Source organism: Oryza brachyantha, chromosome 6 (assembly GCF_000231095.2).
Source record: "Oryza brachyantha chromosome 6, ObraRS2, whole genome shotgun sequence".
Taxonomy (NCBI): domain Eukaryota; kingdom Viridiplantae; phylum Streptophyta; class Magnoliopsida; order Poales; family Poaceae; genus Oryza; species Oryza brachyantha.
In genome coordinates this window covers 5,355,915-5,377,924 of record NC_023168.2, presented here as the reverse complement: position 1 = coordinate 5,377,924, position 22,010 = coordinate 5,355,915, and the positions used below count along the sequence as shown (strand labels likewise).

The window sequence follows — 22,010 nt, the reverse complement described above, 5'->3', positions numbered from 1 at the left end:
GCCAGTGATGGTGGCGTGGCAAGACTACGCTGCCACGCAGCCTAATCGGCGTGGCCAAAAGGTTCACACGGTGGAAATATTTTTCCTGAAGGTTTAGTAATAAAATTATTTCTTATAATGGTTTAAAAAATAAAAAAAATTCCATTGATCACACTGATTGAAGGAATGCGTAGCATTTTTTGCGGCAAAGTAACACTCCTATCTTTTCGCTTCTGTTTATGCTTATAACCCAAAATTTAAATTTTAATCTTAAATTTGTAGTTAATTTTGAGGTTTTATCACCGAAGTTTATTTTCCAGCCCTAGCTTTTAGATCGCTAAGAATACGTATATAAAAAGTTTTATTCACAAATTATTTTTCGTTTGCAAATATGTCATTTGCCCCCTAAGCCAAATAGAGAAAAAGGCACCAACAGATCACAGCCAACCAATTGTGTTCAGTGCACCAGATAGCCTTGACTTTCTGATGCATGTGATGTCTTATGCTTGTTTGAGACGGCTTGTAATTTTCAGGCAAGCAATGCCTGACAGTGAACTAAAGATTCTGGTATGTTAATTAGATTCATCGTGTTCTCAGTCACCATCGGTGCATTCCCATCTGAGTCTCACCACCCCACCGTCCTGAAAGGGACATCCAATTGTGAACCCAGGTTTTAGTACTAAACTTAACTGTAGTCGCTCTGGAAAATCTTGCATGACAACGAACTGGACCTTGATGTGCATTTGGTACCGTATGCTTTAAAGTAGAGCAATGGTGGCAATGTGATGTGATGGAACAGCTGGGCAGTTTGCTTCTTGATTACATGAAGTTTAGTAAAGTGAATCATTTGCTTTTATGATTTTATCTTTGGCTAAGATGCAATGCACTCTCTCATGTTTTAATGTCATATGCTTGTCTTAATGGTAACATCTGGAGTAAAAAGTAAAGCGATTTTTTTCCAGTTTTGACCTCTCTGAACTCTAACAAGTATACAAGTGGGGTGATCGACTGGCTGCATAAAAGTATAAAACCACCGTAGTAAACATAATTACTTGCTCCGTTTTTAATGACGGTGCTGTTTATTTTTAACATAATGTTTAACCGTTCATTTTATTCATAAAACTTAAGTAAATATTATTTATTTTTGTGACTGACTTATGCTCTACTCCCTCCGTCCCAAAACAAATAAACTTTTCAGTTTTTAGATACAATGTTTAACTCTTCGTTTTATTAAAAAAAATTTACGATTAATAATTTTATTTTTATTAGATGATAAAACATGAATAATACTTGATATGTGACTAATTTTTTAAAATCTCTTGATTTTTTTAAATAAGACGGATGGTCAAATGCTCAACAGAAAAACCGAAAAGTTTTTTTTAGATAGAGGGAGTATTTAAGAAGCTGCACAAACTATCTATCTGTTAGAAGCCATAAGTTAAGAACCATGTATTTTTTCCAATTCTCATCACTTTTGTTATCATTAGTTGTTTCTTAGAATACTAAGTTCTTTAAAGATGGTTAGAGGGTATGTACAAAGGCGATTATTAGCTGACTCTCCATTGGCACATGAGCAAATATGATTACATAAAAGAAAAAGAAGTGAGGAAAGAGAAAAATGAATATTGAGGAAAGAGAAAAATGAATATGATGACATGGAAGAAAGAGAAGTATGGAAGAAAGAGAAGTAAAGAGAAAAATAATTGCGATGTATGTCAACGGTTTAGAGTTGACTTTTAACGTTTATTTAATGAAAAATTTGTTACATGAGATAGATAAAAGTAAAGAAGGGTAATAAAAATGTATTTTGTTGTATTAATGAAGAAATTATACCTACATAACTCTATCTTTGTACAAAATCCTAGTTTCTACCTTTTAACGTACCCTTAGACCTTAGTGTTTGCACTGGAGGAGTGCACGAATTAAATAGGTTTTAAAGCCACTTGCTGAGGATCCTTAAACACCAACTACACCTTTTCAAAATATCTGGAATCAATTGGAAATAGATCCTTTGCCGTAGCAGCTAGCTACAGAAGGATTTTACAGTGTAGGTGCATTAGGATTCACGTACACCGTTCGATCGTATACGTACCTACGGTAAATCATCTTATATGGTTCAGGCCCCTTGATTCAAAGGAAATTTATAGAAATTTTAGAGGATTTTATTCCTATAGAAATTTTTCCAACAAAGCCCTTTGAATTAAAAGAATGAACCCTTGTGAGATTTTATGAAATTCCTATGGAATGCTTCTTCCCGTACAAGTTTTAGAGAAAATTTAACAAGAGGCAGAACCTCATGGAAAAAATCGTTTGAGGGCCTCTTCGTTTTATAGTAATTTTACAGGAATTTCAGAGGAAACAGTTTAATTTCTCTAGTTTTCCTATAAAAATCCTTTAAAACGATGAGGCTCTTGAGTCTTTTTCTCTCAAATTTCTGTGTTTTTCATGTGATCTAATCAAATTGTCATTTCTAAGTTTTTCCTGTGTTTTGCAATCTTTTATTTTACACTTACATTCCTATTAGAATCCTATGTTTTTTTTATTTCTTTTTTTTATTTCTGTGGTTCAAAGGAGCCCTTGTAGTCTCATTTTTCTGTGCGTACAAGGTACATCTGAGGGAATACAACAATGGTTTTTGCTTCAAGTACTGAGCATGTCATTAACTGAATTAAGGAGATTAGTCACATCGTGGCTGTATCAATATGGGCATGTTTACTTTGCTGTCAAAGCAAACCATACCAAGATCTAGTAACGAGTGAGCAGAAGTTCAGAAAAAAAATATGCCCTATAACTCTTTAAGTGTTTTATTCCTCGTTTTATTTTTCAGTCATAACTGACATATAGAAGTATAGATGCCATATTCTAAATCTATTTTCGTTACCTTAATCTTTTATCTTAGCTTATAATAAGCTTCGACAAAAAAAAAAGTCTTAACGTATTATCATGCTTATCTGAAGCTAAGCTGAACGTGCAAGCGAGCGTTCGGTAATGTTCTTGTTTTGTTTCTTAAGTTTCATCATTTGATAAAGGCGCGTGCAAACGTGCAAGTGCAACCAAAAAAAAGAGAGAACGAACGCTCGTGCTCTGATTGCTTGATGACCTTGATCTAAGATACATAACTAAGGAAAAATGAATGAAGAAAATATAATTTATAGATGGAACTTTTACACACTGTTATTAGCACGGTACTTTCTCTGTTTTTAATAGACAATGTCATCGACTTTTTGTCACGGTTTGACTATCAGTCTTGTTCAAACATTTTGCGAAAATAGGGGGAAATCCAAGTTATAATTAAAATAGATTTAATAATAGATTCAATGAAAACAAAATAAATAATAATTATATAAGTTTTTTATAAAAAGAATAGTTAAATGTATGCTTAAAACGTATGCTTAAAAAGTCAATATTGTTATCTGTTAAAATGTAGGGGACTGTAAATAATTCATGAAAAATAAACTAGGATGAAAAAATAAAAAAAATCAACTCTTTGTAATTCAAATTTGTCGTTTTGTCACCTAAACGGCTCCTAGCTGAGCATACGGTAAAAGACTATTTACTAATAAAATATTTATTAAAAATGTTTAAAAAATAAAAAAAATCACCAGGCGCAACCGCCGTCACGTGCACAGCGATGGCTACAACTGACGGACTCCGGACGGAGCCACCAACACCCACTGACCCGCGGGCCCCACCACGAGGTACACCTAATATGCCCCCTCCCCCACCCCCACCGCCTCACCTCACTCCCCCTCTCCTCCCTTCCATTTCGCCCGCCTTTCCCTCCTTCCCTCGCGGCGCGGCGCCACCTCACCTCACGCGGACGCGTCCACCGCGCCGCCGCCTCCTCCGGCTCCAAATCCACCGCAGAAAGGAAGGAAGGAGCAGGATGAGGGAGCTCTGAGCCTGCTGGCCCCCCTCGGCCGGAGGAGCGCGGTCTCGGCGTCGCGAGATCCGAGCGCGCCGCGGGTGCGGCTGCTGCTGCTGCTGCTGCTGCCGTGAAGGGCTTGGAGGGTTTGCTGCCGCGGCGGGGGAGGGGGAGGGGTCGAGGAGGTGGTGGATTGCCATGGCGGGGTCGAGGTTCGGGTCGTTCAAGTCGGAGAAGGGGGACCCGGCCGCCACGGCGGCGCAGAGGAGGGACCCGTACGAGGTGCTCGGGGTGGGGCGCAACGCCACCGACCAGGAGATCAAGAGCGCATTCCGCCGCATGGCGCTCAAGTGAGGCCTCCAACTCTCTGCTCGCCCAGATCAACTCGGCCACCTGTGCGGTGTTCTACTATGTCGTTCGTTCGTTTTAGCCTTGGGCGCGCTCCTTTTCTGGATTCGTATTGGGAACGCGTCTCGCTGGAATTCGTGCATTGGCCGTAGGAGCTTAATGTAGTGAAAATTTGAGAGAATTTGTTGGCGCTCTTGCTTCTCTCTCTCGAGTTAGCAAGCCATTTTGGTGGGGGCACATTTCTTCTTCTGTTTACTTTTCTAGCATGTTGCAATCGTGTCAGTGAATTTCCTGGCAAATTGAGGCAGGTACCACCCGGATAAGAATGGTGACGACCCTGTTGCGTCAGACTTGTTCCAGGAGGTCACATTCTCCTACAACATACTGTCAGATCCTGATAAGAGGCGTCAGTACGACACATCAGGATTTGAGGTAATTCATGCATGAACTGGATGTTTTAAGTTGTGTCTATTACCACTTCACGGCATCTGGTGCAATTTGTTCAGGCGATCGAAGCCGATAGCCAGGAATTGGAACTGGACCTATCGAGTCTCAATACTGTCAACACCGTGTTTGCTGCTCTTTTCAGGTATAACATTTTAGTGATGCTATATTTCATTTATTGTTTGCCAGCTTCTTATGCTGTTTTTTTTTACTGTGTGAACGTATGTGCAGCAAACTTGGTGTACCGATAAAGACAACTGTCTCAGCAACAGTTTTAGAGGAAGCATTGAATGGGTCGGTTATGGTTTCTCAGCTCCAGCTTGGGAACTCTGTTCACAGGAAGGTTGGTGACTACCTGTCGATCATGTAATGCTTCTTTCTTGATGCTATCAACTAATTAATTAAAAGTTGTGTGCCTAGGTGGAAAAGCAATCGGCTCATTTTTATTCTGTCGACATAACAGAAAAGGAAGCTAAAATGGGGTTAGTTTGTCGTGTGAAATCAACTGAAAGAAGCAAATTTAAGGTTGTCAAATGTTTGTATTCTGTAATCTGTGTTTTTGCAGTTAACGTGGTTCTGAAGTTGCCAGTTTTGTTTTAATTTACTTTTTATCTAGACTTGTTTATATTTTATAGCTTTATTCTTCTATAGTGAAGCTATCCTTGTTCAGCAATGAGAAAATTTTGTCCTTCAATTGGTGAAATTTAGATAATTTACTATTGGCATAGGATGCTAATGAGTAATCGTAACCTGCCCTTTTTCTGTATTTTCTGTATTGATCAATAAGTACTGCTTGTGCTGCATATATAGAAAAACTACTTGTGGTACAAAAATATACTGTTTTGTTGTATCCTGCTTCTGGAAGAGTTTTTTGAGACGGTTCTCATAATATGTTAATGAAATTATTTTGAACTACCAGTGTAATGGTGGGATGCAACAGCCAGTATCCACATGTATTTCTGTATGTCAGTTTATGTTTAACCTGTTATTTCATTGCGCTATGGCTTTGATAAAATTAGAGTTACGAAATGCTTAGCATGTAAAACATTTGTTCAATACTAGTGATTAAATGCATATAATTCACTTCATTTAATGCCCTTTCACTTTACTTAGACCTTTAAAATTGTTATTCTTTCATACTATTTCAGTTGCTTTACTTTGAGCTTGAAGAAAATGGAGGCTTGAGCCTTGCTTTTCAGGTATTCTTCTGCACATAACTTTAATTAGCTTTAAATCTGAGCATGTGGAGTTTGGGGGTAGACAGGGATTAAAACCTACTCCCTTTGGTTGGCGAGAGTTTGAGTTCAATCACCCTGCCTACCTGAAGGGCTTGCATGTAATCCCTGTCCAAACTAGTCATTTCTAAGAAATTGGCTTCCCAATTTAGACATTCTGTGAGCAAAAGTGACTTAAATTTTCTTATGTTCTTTAATTTTTTTATATAGTTTGCATCATTCAGAAAAAAGTTGAGAAATCCTATACTCTTGTCTATTAATTCATTGTTAAACTGTAACACCATGCAATGGGCAAATCGATGAATATGTTTTTGTTTTGGCTAATGGCAACCTTTGCTTCATCCAATATGCAAGTCGTAAAGTTTGTCTGATCTAATATTGAACCTTCTGCAGGAAGACAGTGTAAAGAATGGGAAAGTTACTTCTGCAGGGATGTATTTTCTTGGCTTTCCTGTGTATCGCTTTGAACAAAACAACCCAGTGAGTACACACATGTCATCCTTTGTTCAATCCTCCAAGTGCTTCTCTGTGGTTCATTTCTTACAAGCTCCTTTTAATTTCAGGCAGCTGCCACAAAGGATCCTGATAGTGCCTTCTTCAAAAGATTGGACAGCTTCCAACCATGTGACATAAATGAACTAAAACCTGGCACACACTTCTTTGCTGTCTATGGTAATAACTTTGTTTGTTGGTGCAGTGCTAATTACTTGAGGCAGTATGTATCATTTTAAACTATATAGTCTATACTTCACTCAGGCGACAATTTCTTCAAAAGTGCAAACTATACTATAGAGGTTGTATGTGGTGAATCTTTCCCTGCTGAAAAGGAGAAGCTCCAAAGTGTTGAGGCAAAGATACTCACAAAACGAGCTGAGCTATCCAAATTTGAGACTGAGTATAGAGAAGTACGTGATTATTGCCTTTCCCTTGTTTTCCTTTGTATTCTTTCTATGCACTGGGAATCAGCTTTCAACATTTCTCATGTGTTGAGATTCATAGGTTTTGGCAAAGTTCACTGAGATGACTGGCAGATACACACAAGAAATGCAAGCAGTATGTTCAATCCTATTGCGTAGTCATTTTTGTATCCTACTATATTTTGTCACCATGGCTTTTTTGTAGATCGATGAGCTTTTGAAGGAAAGGAATGAAATCCATGCATCCTATACCAACAATTCACCACTTAAAAGGAGTTCCAGCAAGAGTAAAGCTAAATCACCTTCAAAATGGTCCAAAGGTGAGGAGGAAAAAAATCAGAGAAAGGAAAAGAAAGTGAAAGATCAACCCACGGGTGGATGCAGAAGTGCTGATGAAGATTCAAACGAAAAGAAAACGAAAGAGCGGTTCCCAAGGAAGAAATGGTTAAACATTCCTTTCAAAGTTGACAGGAAAAAACCATGCTGAGCAACGTAATATTTTCTTCAATTTTCACCAGTGCTATTTTGTTATGAATTGACCTATGCTTTACTTACCTTTCACCATTTGCTCTGTTTTTGCAGGTAATCACCCCAGATTCTCAATGTTCAGTTCAAAGACACGGCATTTCGACCCTGACCTTTCATCGCTTGCCTGGGTTGATTTGGTAGAAAGATTGGGTGCAAGCCTGAGATCAGATGGTGTGAACTGTGAAGAATTCTTTTTCCGCTTCCCCCTGAAGATTCCTTTGGTCGGTCATTCACCGAATTCTGTCGAGACGAGCCTGTGATGCTTGATTGTCTACATAAGAATTCCACCGTAGTCCAGTTTTTATTCTTCTGTCACTATAGTCCAAGTCCGATTCTTTCTATCGTTTGTCTAGTATTGTTTCGGTTCGCTTTGTAACCAGTTGTAAATATAAGTTCTTTTCACCCTTTTCCTGCTGTACATAATGTTCCTTCCCCGTTTGTATTCCTGATATGTAAAGGGCGAAAGACAACCATTTCCTCAGTTTGGGTTCGTCATTCACGTGCAGTCTGTCGATGTGTGCATTCTCTAGCATGCAATCTCACTTTTTTTTTATCTTATACTTATAAGCTAAAATTTAAATTTTCAAAACACTTTGTACTCCCTTGTTACTATAAAAGGAGGGATAAACTCAAGGAGGAGGGGATTGATCCTAGCTTTTCTCAAGTCATATAACAAGAACAAGAGTAGAGTATCAGACACCTTGTAGTCCAAACCTGTGTAAACTCTCTCTTGTGCTTACGTTGAACTCTGCCTCTCAATCACCTGCTTGAGAAGTTCGCACTCCAATACTTATGGCCGACTAATTCATAGCCACACTTTGGTGTCATGCCATATTTTATATAAGGTTATTATATCAAACTTAGCCAACAACCAAACAACACATGAGGCCATCTTTGTTTAAACCTTAATCTTCAATGGAAAATAGCTAAAGAGAGGCACCTAGCTCCTCAAGCTTCTTTTCTGTGCATGTGGTCTGATGCCGAGGTATCAGTGCCTCCTTAAGGAGTGGCACACTTGAAAATCAACCGTTGATCCCCCACCACGGCAAAAAGAACAAAAAGAAACAAAAGGAAAACATATTTCCTCGAAGATTTTGGTGTGAGTCAGGTAGAACCCTAGCTCGATGGGGCTCCCGATGTCACAATAACTAGAAAGAATGATGAGTTTGTTCGGTTGTCGACCTATTATCTTATTTGAAGTTTCTTGGAATGAACATGGCCATTAGGAGATTGAAGAAGAAAAGAGTGGTCGGATGATCCAAAGGCTAAAATAGGGATAAAATATTAGTAGATGGACAAATAGCTAAGTTGTACAAATACAAAATATTTTATGATACGCATGATTTACCAACAACAAATCTAAGTTATATAAAGAAATCACAGTTTTGAGATGCTTACGGTGTATTTTTGACACCAAGGACTTGTTGAGTTCGGAGAAATTCTTAATCCATATGAATATAAAATGTGAAGATTAGGAATACACACATATATTAATACCGACTAGAGGATGTGCTAATTTATGAAGCAAATGATATCAATTGTATCATCTGGTATCATTGCGGCTAGGCAACACGGAAGACGCGGCGGAGTGTGGGAGAGACATGTGCTGGAGTGTGAAGCTAGCGGAGGGGAGTAGCGCATGCAAAGATCGGGGCTGACAACGAAGACGATGGAGGGGGGCAACGCGGCACGGAGGCACAGACGCGTGGGGGAGGTAGCGCCAGAGAAAGACGAGTGGCTCATTAATTGATTTCGTCCGGACAAGACACCGTCGTGTAGATTTGTTATTAATCTATAGGAACTTTTCCAAGAGATTCATGTGTATTTATCTATAGGAACTTTTCCAATAAATTTAATTGGATGAATTTTTGTACATTTTCTTTTTGCAACTTGAAAGAAAGAAAACACACATTTAATTTTCCTACGCTTCATTCTTATAAGCCGGTCAATTTCCATATAATTTAATACCAAGAAATATTAATCATTTATTTCTAATCCAAACCATATAGGCTCTAAATCATCTCTCAATCAAGTGACCCCTCTCAAAAAATGCTACTAATTTAGTGAATCAAATCTAAGAAGAGAAAAGAAAAAAAAAGGGTTGAATTGGCCAGGTGCCAAAACAAGGGTAAACCTAAAACCAAACATGACCCGACAAAACCGACATGATCCACAACCTTACCTTCCACCTCCAAGAGAAAACCTCCCTCCTTCCCCTCATCTCCGCCTCCAATGGAGTCCTCCCTCCTCCTCTCCTCCTCCTCCCGCCCCCTCCACCCCACCACCACCACCACCACCCCCTTCCGCTATGCCCCGCGCCGCCACGTCTCCCTCCGCGCGAGGCCGCCGCCGCCGTTGTCGTCGCCCGTCGCGTCGCCGCCCCGCGCTGCGCGCGAGGTGTTCGACGGAGGAGCTCACAGCCGGGACAGGCCTCCCGGGGTCGGCCGCGGGGGCGCGCGCCGGAGGGAGTACCGCGTGGAGCAGGGGGAGCCGGCAGCGCCTCCTCCTCCCGTGGCGGCCGCCGCCAGGGGCGTCTTACCCTACGTCGTCCCTGCAGGGGCGGTCCTCGCACTGAGCTTTGGTACGGCCCTTGCTGTTTCCTCTCGCCCGCACAAGCTGTGCCAAGTCCCCATTGATCCAACATGAGTGCGAGCACTGTTCACTGCACATTGTGTTAGCCTTTGTAGAATATGTGTGCATTTAACATAGATGCAAGAATGTATGGATTTCTTGATAATCTGTACTAACATTTATAGCTTTTGCATTTATACATCGTAAGATGCCATATGTTATGCTAAAATTTCGTGTTGTTATCGTGTTATCCACAGCATGTTACTTCCTGTGATGTGTGGAATTGCTACTAACTCTCTGTTTCAGAGGACAGTCATATGGAGGGTGGTTCAGAATTTGCTTCCCGGAAACACAAAAGACCAGAGTTCTGGAGAACCTAAGTCTTCTGGGATCATGTGGTCCTTCGCTGCTGGTTCCAATTTGTCAACATCAACAAGCTTTAATGCTGAAAAGGAATCAAGGAAAAATTTAAATAAGTTCTACAAGGAAATCAGGACTCTGAAAAATGTTAACATGGCAGGTAACTAGAAGTACAGGAGTTAAAATACTTGAAAGAAAATTCTCTGAGCGTTGTGTCGACACTTTAATTGCATATTGTACTGTTTTTTTCTTCACTTACTTGGTAGGTCGTCAATTTGGGGACGAGGGCCTGTTTTTTCTAGCAGAAAGCCTAGCCTATAACAAGGTCATATATCTGATATCTCATATACCTTTTTATGGTTGCAATCCATATATTAGCATGAGTACATGTTTACTTCCTCACCAATTTACCCTTGCCAATGTCCTATCTATTTTGAATTCTTATTGAAAATGAGTTATTCTTTGTATTCCCAGAGTGCAGAAGAGGTTGACTTTTCTGGTAATGGGATAACAGCTGTTGGAATAGAAGCCTTTGATGGCATTCTTCAGATAAATACAGCTTTAAAATCTCTCAACTTATCTGGAAATGCCATTGGAGATGAAGGAGCTAAGGTCTTCTCAATCTTATTGCCTCTTCCTTTTATTTGTGCTGTAACTTGTGATCTAATTTACACTATGCATATAAATGTTCTCTTCTCAATTTTGCTTTCTGAAGTCTGAGCTCTTATGATTACATAACCATATTGTAGCTTACATTTTAACTTGTATCAAAAGGTTTGGCTATCTCACATTAGCACCATGTATGAGTTGCATTATTATTGCTTGCCTTCATGCCAACAGGAGTTTGTACAATCTGATAGTTTATCTATTATTTAAACACTCATCTTGCTGATTTTATCATTTCATTGGGAGTAAGTATGAGATAACTAACCCAGCACAATAGGAATAGATGTAAACTTACTTTCAACTAAGTTGAATCTATTTTCACGTACCTCCTGACTGAATGTAACACTCATGAATACTTACAGTGTCTTTCAGATATATTGGTCGAAAACGTAGGTATTCAGAAGCTCCTATTGAACAGTACCAATATTGGAGACGAGGTTTATCTTGCCCCCCACCCCCCACTATCTCTCTTGCTCTCTTTGTGTGTTTTTTGTGCGCGTGCACCCCAATGTAAGTATATAACATGATATTTTCTTTTCAGGGGGCAAAAGCAATTTCGGATATGCTGAAAAAGAACAAAACAATACGTACTTTACAACTCAGCAACAATACAATAGAATACAGCGTATGTATATATATGTTTATATATATATCGACTTAGGCAAAGACATGCACTGGAATCACAAATAGAAAAAAGCTTTACCATCTGATTGTATCTTGAAGAAATGCTATTTACTAAATCTCTTTCTTGTCTTGGAGCAGGGTTTTGCAAGTATTGCAGAAGCACTCCTTGAGAATAATGTGCTACGGAGCTTATATCTCAAGTTAGTTGCTCACAACCCATATGTGATATACAATGCGTGTGCATATGCAGTTGTTAACAGCTGAGACACTGGCAATCATTCATGGGTAGTTCATTCTGTGGAACTAATTGGTTTGTATTCTGTCAATTTACTCTAGTGGCAACTATGGTGGTCCTCTTGGTGCATCCAGCCTAGCAAAAGGAGTTCTAGGGAACAAGACTTTGAGGGTAAAACTCCACACATATTTGACTAATTGAATACTTCTGTGTAGTTTAATTGTTCAAATGTTTAGTAAAATTGCAAATGTTGTTAGCAAACCAGATTCCATTCTATCCTTTTGTTTCTATTTTAAATTAGAGGCAGATAATATTTGTATTGGATTACTAATGGGGTAAGTACATTTTTGGATGAATGATATCACATGTGACCAAAATTTAAAGTTGTAATGCTGAGTGGATGTATAAAAAACTTTTAACATCTGAAAATATGTGTGGCACAAGTTGGTTAGACCCTTTTTTCCATTTTTGCGAGTCACAAGGTGGTTAGACTAGTTTTTGCATTTTTAATGATAGATACTCACATGCATACGAGGGTACATGCACTATCCTATGCCCGTTCAAAATGTCTTGGACTTAAAAAAGTTTGCACCAATCATGGGGCTTACTGTGCAGGTGTGATTGTGCATGGACTGCACCCACATCTTCGTGCTGAATTTTTCTATGTTTTGCAAGAATTTGGATCAAATTGCCAGCAATACGCGGCAGTGCATCTTGAAAGACCATTTCATTCAATTTTACTCAATTTAAGGAAAAAAGTACTGCAATAAGAAATCATTCTGTGGCATATTGTTTAGCTGATATCCTTAAGCTCTTTCCATACCAATACCATGTAAGATTGTTGCATGAGCTATTGTGTGTAAAAAGCAAACAATGTGTTAAGAATCCTTCAAGCTTTTGTTCAATAGTGAACTAGGAAATCGTTCCCTGAACTATTGTTTCTATCATTTTTCTCAATGTTCTTTTTGAATGTATGGTATTTTTGTTCCTTTTTTAGTTAATTAGCCAACACATGATAATCGTATGACAATATTAGACTGCTGATTGTTGTAAACCTTTATTAGGAACTTCACTTGCATGGCAATGGATTTGGGAATGAGGGAGTGCGTGCATTGATGTCAGCATTGTCTTCTCACAAAGGTATTCTATGCACTAAACAAACTATCTAATAGATTCTTACAGGACTAGTTTACCCCTAATAAAGCCTGCTTGGCTGAATTACAGGGAAAATAACAGTTTTGGATATTGGCAACAACAACATCACCTCTGAAGGTTCTCTTCATGTTGCCGAGTTCATCAAAAGGACGAGGTCTTTACTATGGCTCAGTCTATACATGAACGATATTGGCGATGAGGTAGTACTCGGGTTATTATATACATTTTCTGTTTTCTGCCACTGAGTGAAGTTTTGTGGTTGCTACATGTAATAGGGCATTATCAAGCTTGATGGATTTGCTTATCATATTACCACCAAATTGTATTAAGTATTTAGTGATACTTATGTCGAACCAATATAGAATTTCTGCTATTCTGGGACTTTGAGCTAAATAGATTACTACTACTACTTTAGAACTTATGTTGTTCTTTTTATCTTGTTGAAACTTCATACCTAAATCCTGTTTCTTGTAAAACTGGCATATATGTGGGCACTCTAGTTCTTTTTGTAGTTTATAATTCGATCTACCACATCACTCTTTAATAACTCCATAGCACATCAAATAATGGGAGGCTGTGTTCTTAATTTCATTATGATCCCTTTTAGCAATTTATGACGAGCATACAAGGGAGGTGCTGACTGGTGAGCCTGGAAGACCTTTCAAGCACTTCTTAGTTCTCATTTATTTGACCAGTATAATTATACATACATTCTTTGTGCCATCATATGAATGCCAGTTATTGCAGCAGCTTGTTTATAGATAATGTTATATTATTCGTATACATGGTTTTCATATGTGATCCATTGTATCAACTGTCTGGACACATTTATTTAATTATGTACTCCCTTCGTTCCCAAATATATAAGCATTTCTGGTGCATAGCCAGAAATGCTTCATTGCTTATATTTAGGAACAGATGAATTTATAATTTGTTTATATTTTTAGATAAGGAAGGTGAATCTGTTTCACTTTTAAACATAAATTCATATGAATTTCATCAGGGAGCTGAGAAGGTTGCAGATGCTCTGAAACAGAATAAGACAATTTCTACGGTTGACCTGGTGAGCACCTATTCGACTATTAATAACACCCATAGTCTCATATACTACTCTCTGTTTTGTAAGTCAATAATCTAATATCACCACATAGTCTCTCAGAACAAAGTTGCAGCTTCCTCTTCTCTTTCGATCTGTGTTCTTTATAATGAGCTGTTCAGCTAGTCCACACCCAGTGACCCATCCCTACTTCAAAGATCTTTTGTGGACTTGTGGCTAGATATATTCAATGTAGACAAAGTATGTGTTGTTTGCATGATTTTTTTTAAAAAGAAACTACATTATTTGCACATCTGTATATTCGATTATCATCACCATGTAGTAAAGTATATTTTTTTCTACATTTGATAATAAAATAAGGGCAATTTCGTTTCTACCCCTATTTCGGGTTCTAATACTGATTTTACCCCTCTTTTTTAGGGTTTTATTTTTGCCCTTGCGTTTTTGAATTGAATGAACTGGTTGCCTTCCCTTGGATGGAAGAACTAACGATGTTAAATGACATGTTAAAGGACTATTTTACCCTTTCACAATAATATCATTTTTATCCTTATCTTTTTAGTCACTTGTGTTGTTACCCTTTGTTCTAAATCATAGCAATATACAAAATTAATCACATATAAATTATTCCCCTTGTAGATCCAGTCAAATGACAAAATATACTTTCAGTTCTATGTGGAAGTAAATCCTACTCATTGATTTTTGGAGTTGAATGCATATGAAAAACATGAGCAGAGATTTGATGCATATACAGTAAAGTGTGAAATCCAGTGCATCAAATCTATCCAAGTTTGCTGCTGCTGCGTACACAGCAAAGAACAAGTGCAAAAAAGAAAAAACAAGCTTGCTGCTGCTGCGTATACAGCAAAGAACAGGTGCAAAAAAGAAAAAACAAGCTTGCTGCTGCTGCTGCGTATGCACCACCCCGGTGGAGGACAGCGCGGTAGAGGTTGGCCCGGCTGAGGACGGCATGGGGGAGGTCGGCGCGGCGGAAGACGGCGTGGGGGAGGACGGCCTAGCGGACGACGGCGCGCCTGCACGAGTACTGGATGCGTGCTTGCACGGGTGAGGGCCAGGCCGATGACGCCGACGCCGCGCTCTCTCCCCACCGCCGTGCCCCCCTCCCCACCGCCGCAAGCCCTGTCGCCGCACCCCCCTCCCCGCCGCCACAAGCCTCGCCGCCGACGCCCACAAGCCGCCGCTTGATCCTAGCTCTAAGCTCTATCTGCCCTCCAGTATTTACCACTCCCAGCTACTCAAATCTATTCAGCTCTCAACAGGGGTAACATGGTCATTTATTATTTCGAGAATTAAATCTTTTATTTTTTAAACTAAATATATTTGTCAATTAACAGTCAACATAACTCTCATCCAAAATATGGGCAATCGGTTCATTCGGTTCAAAAAAAGAGGGGCAAAAACAAAAACCCTAAAAATAGGGTAAAATCAATATTAGACTTGGAAATAAGGGCAAGAACGAAATTGTCCCTTATTTTTGTTATCTTAACTTTATATGTTATAGTATTTATTCCGATCAGTCGCAACATGCATGAGTGCAATGCTAGTATTTCTTAGTAGCGCATGGAACTACTCAATTCCTCATAACCCTCTGGCATGCTGTTCTAATTAGTAATGGGAGTGTCCAACAAATACACCTTGTTCAGACTGCAGCATTTTGAGGGATAAAAACGAACTTTATGAAATTCTTTGGATGTCCCAGCATTCCAAATATTCATGTAAAAAGGTAAATGTATATGCTCTAGGTCTTAAGCCTTATAAATCTGCAGGGTGGTAATAACATTCACTCTAAAGGGGTTAGTGCAATAGCTGAAACTCTGAAGGATAATTCAGTGGTGACAACAGTAAGTCATCTTACTATGCTAACTTCTTTTAGCTGCATAAGAAGGTACTGCTGTCCTTGCGCTGATTCTGGATTTGGTCTGCAGTTGGAGTTGAGCTATAATCCGATTGGGCCAGATGGGGTGAAAGCTCTGTGTGATGTTCTCAAGTTCGATGGGAAAATCCAAACCCTTAAACTTGGTTGGTGCCAGGTAATCTTCATAACTGGATGGAATTGCAGGTGCAGATCTAAGTTATCTTTCCTCTTTACCCTAGTTACACATTTTGCAGATAGGTGTGCCAGGTGCAGAATTTGTTGCCGATTGTTTGAAGTACAACACAACATTATCTACGTTGGATTTGAGGGCAAATGGACTTGGAGATGAAGTATGCATAATCTTTGTTGAATTTTATTTATAACTTGCACTTTGATTTAATACCTATGCCTTCTGATTCTCTCTTTTTGAAGGGTGCTATCTGCTTGGCACGAAGTTTCAAGATCATCAATGAATCTTTGACTTCACTTGATCTGGGTTTTAATGAGATTAGAGTAAGGAAACAACAAATGCATTGCCTTTTTCTATGTTTTCTGTTGGAAGATCTCCACCATGCTCAGTACCCTTTATATTCCTAACAGGATGATGGAGCGTTTGCATTGGCACAAGCACTCAAGTCTAATGAAGATCTTGCAGTCACATCACTAAATCTTGCAAACAACTTCTTCACTAAATTTGGACAGGTCAGTTTTTGTACCAGCTAGCTAGTCGTGGTATCATATATGAGTTATGTTTTCATGCTGGTTGAGTCAATACAGGTTGCTCTGTCTGAGGCACGGGATCATGTATATGAGATGAGCGAAAAGGAAATAGACATTTACTTTTAGGTCTTATTGTTTATCTTTGCAAAGTAGCTTAAAAAAATGGTCTAAACCATGGCTTCTGCTTGGAAGTCATGCTTTCTGCATCACTAGCCACATAATCATGGTCTTTTTGGCACTACTTGAAGAAATCAAAGAAGAACATGGGGAAGAGCATGCTTTATGCTTGTCATAGAAAATTTTGGTAAACTAGTTAACTCTGTAGGCTAGTCATTGAACTGTCCATATGCATTTTTTGTGGAAGCATTGATCATGAATAGATCGATTGATTGGAATGAACCATATGATGAACATAATATATTACATTATAATGTCTTCTCTCTTTGCATGTCTGGATTTTGTGCAAGAACCGCTCTTATACTAGTTTTTACTTTTTAATTGTGATCGGTTGTCCTTTATTGTACATATGGGAGCTTATCTATTTTGGAAATACAGAGTGTATTATACCAGTAAGTATAGCCGCCTTCATCCCAAGGATATTGCTATTTGCTCGTTTTGTATTCTTTAAACCTGTTGCTCATGCCATCCATGTGTGCATGTGATGGTCTTCAATCATGTATACCTCACACCTGTTGGAGTTTGCCACACTGTCCACAACAATAGCATGCTTTGAATGTCACACAAAGAATACATGTTACGCTCCAAAATTGCAAGATCATCCATGTAGAATGGGATTGACTGAGTTCATATTTAATTGTTACAATGCGATGGAAATATTCTAAGCCCTTGCTTGGCATTCCTTGGATGATTTTCTCAATGCAGATGCTTCTTTCTCAAATGAGGAAGCAGATAAAAAAGGAAGCACCTTGCAATTTGTTCATACTGTAGCTCTATGTATTCACATTTAATTGTTCAATTGTTGATGGCATCGATGTTTAGTTTGATGAGTTGTTAGATATCTGAAACCAAGTTTATTTGTATCAATGTTTCGTGGTTGTATGTTTGATTTCTTAACTGGCAAATTACCAATTATAACATAATCAGCCTCATCTTCTGCTTATGCATGCTTATAAGCCAAAATTTAAATTTTCAATCATATATTGCAGTTGATCTAAGGGGTTTTTCAATCATAGATTATTTTTCAGCCTTGGCTTTTAGACCGCTATGAACGTGTATATAAAAGTTCTATTTATAAATTATTTTTTGTTTGGAAATATGTTGTTTGGTTTTTTTTGTCCGACAAAGCCAAAAGATCACCTCCAATGATTCTTGCAATCTGCTGCAATAATTGTATCGTGTGGCCAGTCGTCTTGCCCAACAAATGTAATGCCTACGACTTTTGGGATATTTTAGCGTATCTTTCATCGACAATTGGATACAAACTGGGATATGACGATGCATCATAGTTAACTAGGCGAGTTTTCAGATAGAACTGATTGCCAAATGTCTTGGATATACTCTAAAGCACTTGTAAAATATAAGCATTTATAGAATTTGAATCTTACACTATAATATAAACATTTTTGGTATTATTCAAGGTACTATTTATCCTATCAATTGCTTTCTATTTAAAATTCTTCCTATTTTTTCCACATCTACCCTCTCACCCTCATTCATTACTCATTTATTGATAGACGCCATAGATTTTTGTTTCAATCTTAATTCATGCTAAATAACCTATAAATGTATATTTTGGGATGGAATGAGTAGCTGATGTGGTTTGACAAAATGGTTTTGCTACAAAATTGTATGAGTGGTTCTTTCCTTACAATATACAAATGAAACTATAGTGTAATTATAATATATCTAGTATATAATTATGATGTAATTATCAAGTAATGCTAGTGTAACTAAAATATAATTATAATATAACTACTACTGAGTTATGGATATTTTTTTATTTGTGTGAGATTTATATGTTAGTTATATAGTAGTTACATTTACAACTACATGTTATTTAAATTATAGTTATATTATAATTATACTAGAGTTACGTTAGTGTGATTTTAAGGAAAAAAAAATCACCTAGGTGACAATTTATTCAGCTAGTAATCCTGTCATGGCCAGATCTCGAATTTTGACGAAACCATCCCCGCAAAAGGAAAAGGATTCCGAACAGATTCTTTCACTGGTACTCTACTGGAGCAAAAGAATGTTTTGTTGTGGTCGGTGACATCACGAAATTGTCGTGTCTTTCTTCAGTTTGTCCAAATGTCCCCCATATCGTTTCTCAAAATGTCTTGAGCTGTCGCTTCTCCAATTCAAGATCTTAACCACTATCACTGCCATACACAAAAACAAAACAAAACAATAATACAGCATACATATTCTCAATTCTCGATACCCCTTAATTCAGTGCTAGCTCTTACCAAACGATAAACAGCAAATGTGACACCTTTAGTGAGCTATTATATGCATCGAGTCTTATCTTTTCATTTTTACATTAATAAGTTAAAATTTTTAACATTAAATTTGAAGTTAATTTTATCATTTTTTTCATTATAATTTATTTCTCAGTCTTTGCATTTAGATAGTTAAAAACACGCACATAAACAATGGCCCTCATTGTGTTTATGTTAATCAAGCAAGGCACAATGCATGCATTGTCAGATTAAGTTTGCTTCTGTTCGAACTCCATGAGAAGCTCTCTCACGGTCGGTCAGGCAGGCAGGCAGATCAACCGTGCACTCCACAGCTCACTCCCTTCCCAAATCAATCCATTAATTGCATGCGTCATCATCCTCTCGAATTAATCTCCATCCATATCTTTGCTATCAAAACATAGCTAGCTTAACTAGTAGCTGCAGATCATGTCATCATCTGTTCATCTACTATATAACACAGTGCTAGCTAGGTGAAGTATATAATACAAAGTCTCAATTATGTTTCGAGTTAGCAGCAAATTAAACTCTGGCTAAATCAATCAGCATGGCCTTCCAAGTGCGGCCGCCATGGCTGCTGCTCCTCCACTTCATCGCCGTCATCTTCATCCTCCCGGCCATGGCTAGCTTGCCGGCGCCACCGTCGCCACCGGCGACGGTGTTCGACGACAACTACGTGGTCGCATACGGCGGAGACGGCTACCACATGATCAACCAGGGCACGGAGATTAGGCTCACCATGGACAGGAGCTCAGGTACATTAGCATCTCATCACCGGTAATTAATTAATTCACAGAAAGATCATGAGGCTGTTGGGTAATTAATTCAGCGTTTCAGCTCGTTGTTAGCATGCTTTATTTTTTTTGTTTTCCTAATCTTAACCTAGCTTAATTAATTAGCTTGATGTGTGATCTGCATGCAGGTGCCGGATTCAGGTCCAAGTTGGCGTACGGCTCAGGGTTCTTCCACATGAGGATCAAGGTTCCTGCCGGCTACACTGCCGGCGTCGTGACAGCCTACTATGTGAGTGCTTATATGTTAACTTCATGTTCTTAATTGAAGTTCACTTTGAGTACTAATATAAGTGCTGGGGATAATAATTAAGAATATATGAAGTACAATTGCTATGTTCTGTTGGTCAGAAAGAGGATGAAGGGCGGAAAACTAAAGATTATTTGTTGGGCTTTTTTACCATCCTTGAAAGTTATCTCAAGATACCAAGAATTTTAATATAAATTTTTGGTACCTCAAAGTACCACCTTTTTTATACTAAAATGTGTGGTACCTTGAGGTATTTTTCAAGAATGGTAAAAAACTCTTATTTGTTTTTTCATAGTTGGTTAAGGGTATAAACGCTAGAATTAAGTATTATAAAATTAAAAATCTATTGTACTTTAGAAATATGAGATGATTCACTTTTATAATATTTTTTAAAAAAACAAATTGTTTGGTATAACAGTTTAGCAAGTGTACGTATAAATATGAAAAAATATGAATAATCCGGTAAAACAACATAGTTTGTGTATCATTATAAACAATAGAATTAACTACTATAAATTAAAAATATATTTTTTAAAAAGAAATGATAAACTTTTATTAAGGAACTTTTTTAAAAAAACGCAGGGTTCGTAGTTCAGTAAGTGTACGTGTATATACTATGGAAAAAACCAAAAATAGTCCGCTAAAAGAACATGCTCCTTTGTTAAATAAAAAGTAAACCTAGGAGGGATCTCCTATATTTATATTTTGTGGGACGGAGAAAGTAGCCAATAACATCTCTTGCATCATCTGAAATGAAATAATAATGCATGCATGGACATGGACATGGACGCACGACGTGCGTAGGTGGCGTCGGAGCCAGAGAGGGACGTGCAAGACGAGGTGGACTTCGAGTTCCTCGGCGACACGGACGGCAACCCCACCACCCTCCAGACCAACGTCTTCGTCAACGGCCACGGCGACCGCGAGCAGCGCCTCCGCCTCTGGTTCGACCCCGCCGCCGACTTCCACGACTACGCCATCCTCTGGAACCCCTCCCACCTCGTGTACGTAATCGATCCATCTCCATCTCCACCCGGATCGAGCTCGCCTCCTTCTTCCGCAGCTCCAATCGTGCTGATGGAAGTGGGTCTCTTCTTTGGCACACGCGCGCAGGATGTTCGTGGACGGGACGCCGGTGAGGGTGCTGAAGAACCTGACGAGCCGGGGCCCGGAGTACGAGTTCCCGGCGAAGCCGATGCGGGCGCGGGGCAGCGTGTGGGACGGCTCCGACTGGGCGACGGACGGCGGCCGGAGCAAGGTCGACTGGGGCCGGGCGCCCTTCACCGCGGGGTACCAGGGCTTCGGCGTCGCCGCCTGCGCCGTCGCCACCGCCGGCGACACCGCGGCGCGGTGCGGGTCGCCGGACCTGTGGTGGAACGGCGACGGGTACAAGAGCCTCACGGCGGCGCAGCAGGCGGCGTACGAGTCCGTGAGGAGGAACCTGACCTACGACTACTGCACCGACAAGAGCAAGAGGAACCCTGCGCCATCTGAGTGCAGCTTCACCTAGCCAGCCAGCTAAGAGCGTCCCAACGGTTCATCTAAATTTGGTCATCTATATCTTTATTTGGATGATCATCTAAAACACTTTCATCCTTTATATCGTTTGTACTTCAGCAGATGATCTATATATGGTATCCTCTATATTTATTTGGAGGATTGGAGAGAGAACATCTAAATATAAAGTTCCTCTCTACTAATATGGATAACATCCAAATATAGATGATAAGATAATATTCTGCTGGAGCTCAACTTTTACTCTTCATCATCTATTTCTAGGATAAAGGATGGGATGGATGAGCTACTGGGGATACTCTAAGTACTACCTCTGTTTGATATACTTTTTAGAATTGTCTAAATTTAATATATATATATATATATATATATATATTAACATCCATATAAATGTATAAATGTAGACAAGACTAGAAAATCTTACATTGCATTG

The 22,010-nt window shown here is 39.0% G+C and overlaps 3 protein-coding genes across 4 annotated transcripts; all 3 read left to right on the top strand.

Annotated features, from left to right (window-relative positions):
• The first annotated feature begins 3,726 nt into the window (after positions 1-3,726).
• LOC102705165 (chaperone protein dnaJ 16) lies at positions 3,727-7,815 on the top strand. Of its 2 annotated transcripts, XM_040525526.1 has the most exons (12): positions 3,727-4,194; positions 4,501-4,624; positions 4,699-4,781; positions 4,868-4,979; positions 5,057-5,161; positions 5,785-5,835; positions 6,265-6,351; positions 6,435-6,543; positions 6,628-6,776; positions 6,871-6,924; positions 6,994-7,280; positions 7,371-7,815. In XM_040525526.1, exons 1-11 carry the CDS (start codon positions 4,043-4,045, stop codon positions 7,273-7,275), a joined length of 1,308 nt encoding a protein of 435 aa, XP_040381460.1. In that variant the 5' UTR covers positions 3,727-4,042; the 3' UTR covers positions 7,276-7,280; positions 7,371-7,815. The 2 variants fall into 2 exon arrangements, with proteins under 2 accessions (XP_040381460.1, XP_040381461.1); XM_040525527.1 differs by lacking the exon at positions 5,057-5,161.
• Positions 7,816-9,614: 1,799 nt separating this feature from the next.
• LOC102712914 (NLR family CARD domain-containing protein 3) lies at positions 9,615-17,066 on the top strand (the record flags this gene model as incomplete). The annotated part of the gene is made up of 17 exons (XM_015838941.2): positions 9,615-9,897; positions 10,201-10,407; positions 10,514-10,572; positions 10,722-10,859; positions 11,276-11,350; positions 11,455-11,538; positions 11,676-11,737; positions 11,874-11,943; positions 12,837-12,912; positions 12,997-13,127; positions 13,931-13,990; positions 15,772-15,846; positions 15,931-16,035; positions 16,115-16,210; positions 16,293-16,373; positions 16,461-16,562; positions 16,638-17,066. Coding segments are annotated over 17 exons (1,773 nt in total), but the record flags the coding sequence as incomplete, so codon positions are not given.
• Positions 17,067-19,378: 2,312 nt separating this feature from the next.
• LOC102712641 (putative xyloglucan endotransglucosylase/hydrolase protein 1) lies at positions 19,379-21,847 on the top strand. Its single transcript, XM_040525339.1, has 4 exons — positions 19,379-19,776; positions 19,944-20,044; positions 20,867-21,066; positions 21,176-21,847. The coding sequence occupies exons 1-4, from the start codon at positions 19,569-19,571 to the stop codon at positions 21,570-21,572; spliced, it is 906 nt and encodes a 301-aa protein (XP_040381273.1). The 5' UTR covers positions 19,379-19,568; the 3' UTR covers positions 21,573-21,847.
• The last annotated feature ends 163 nt before the right edge of the window (positions 21,848-22,010 follow it).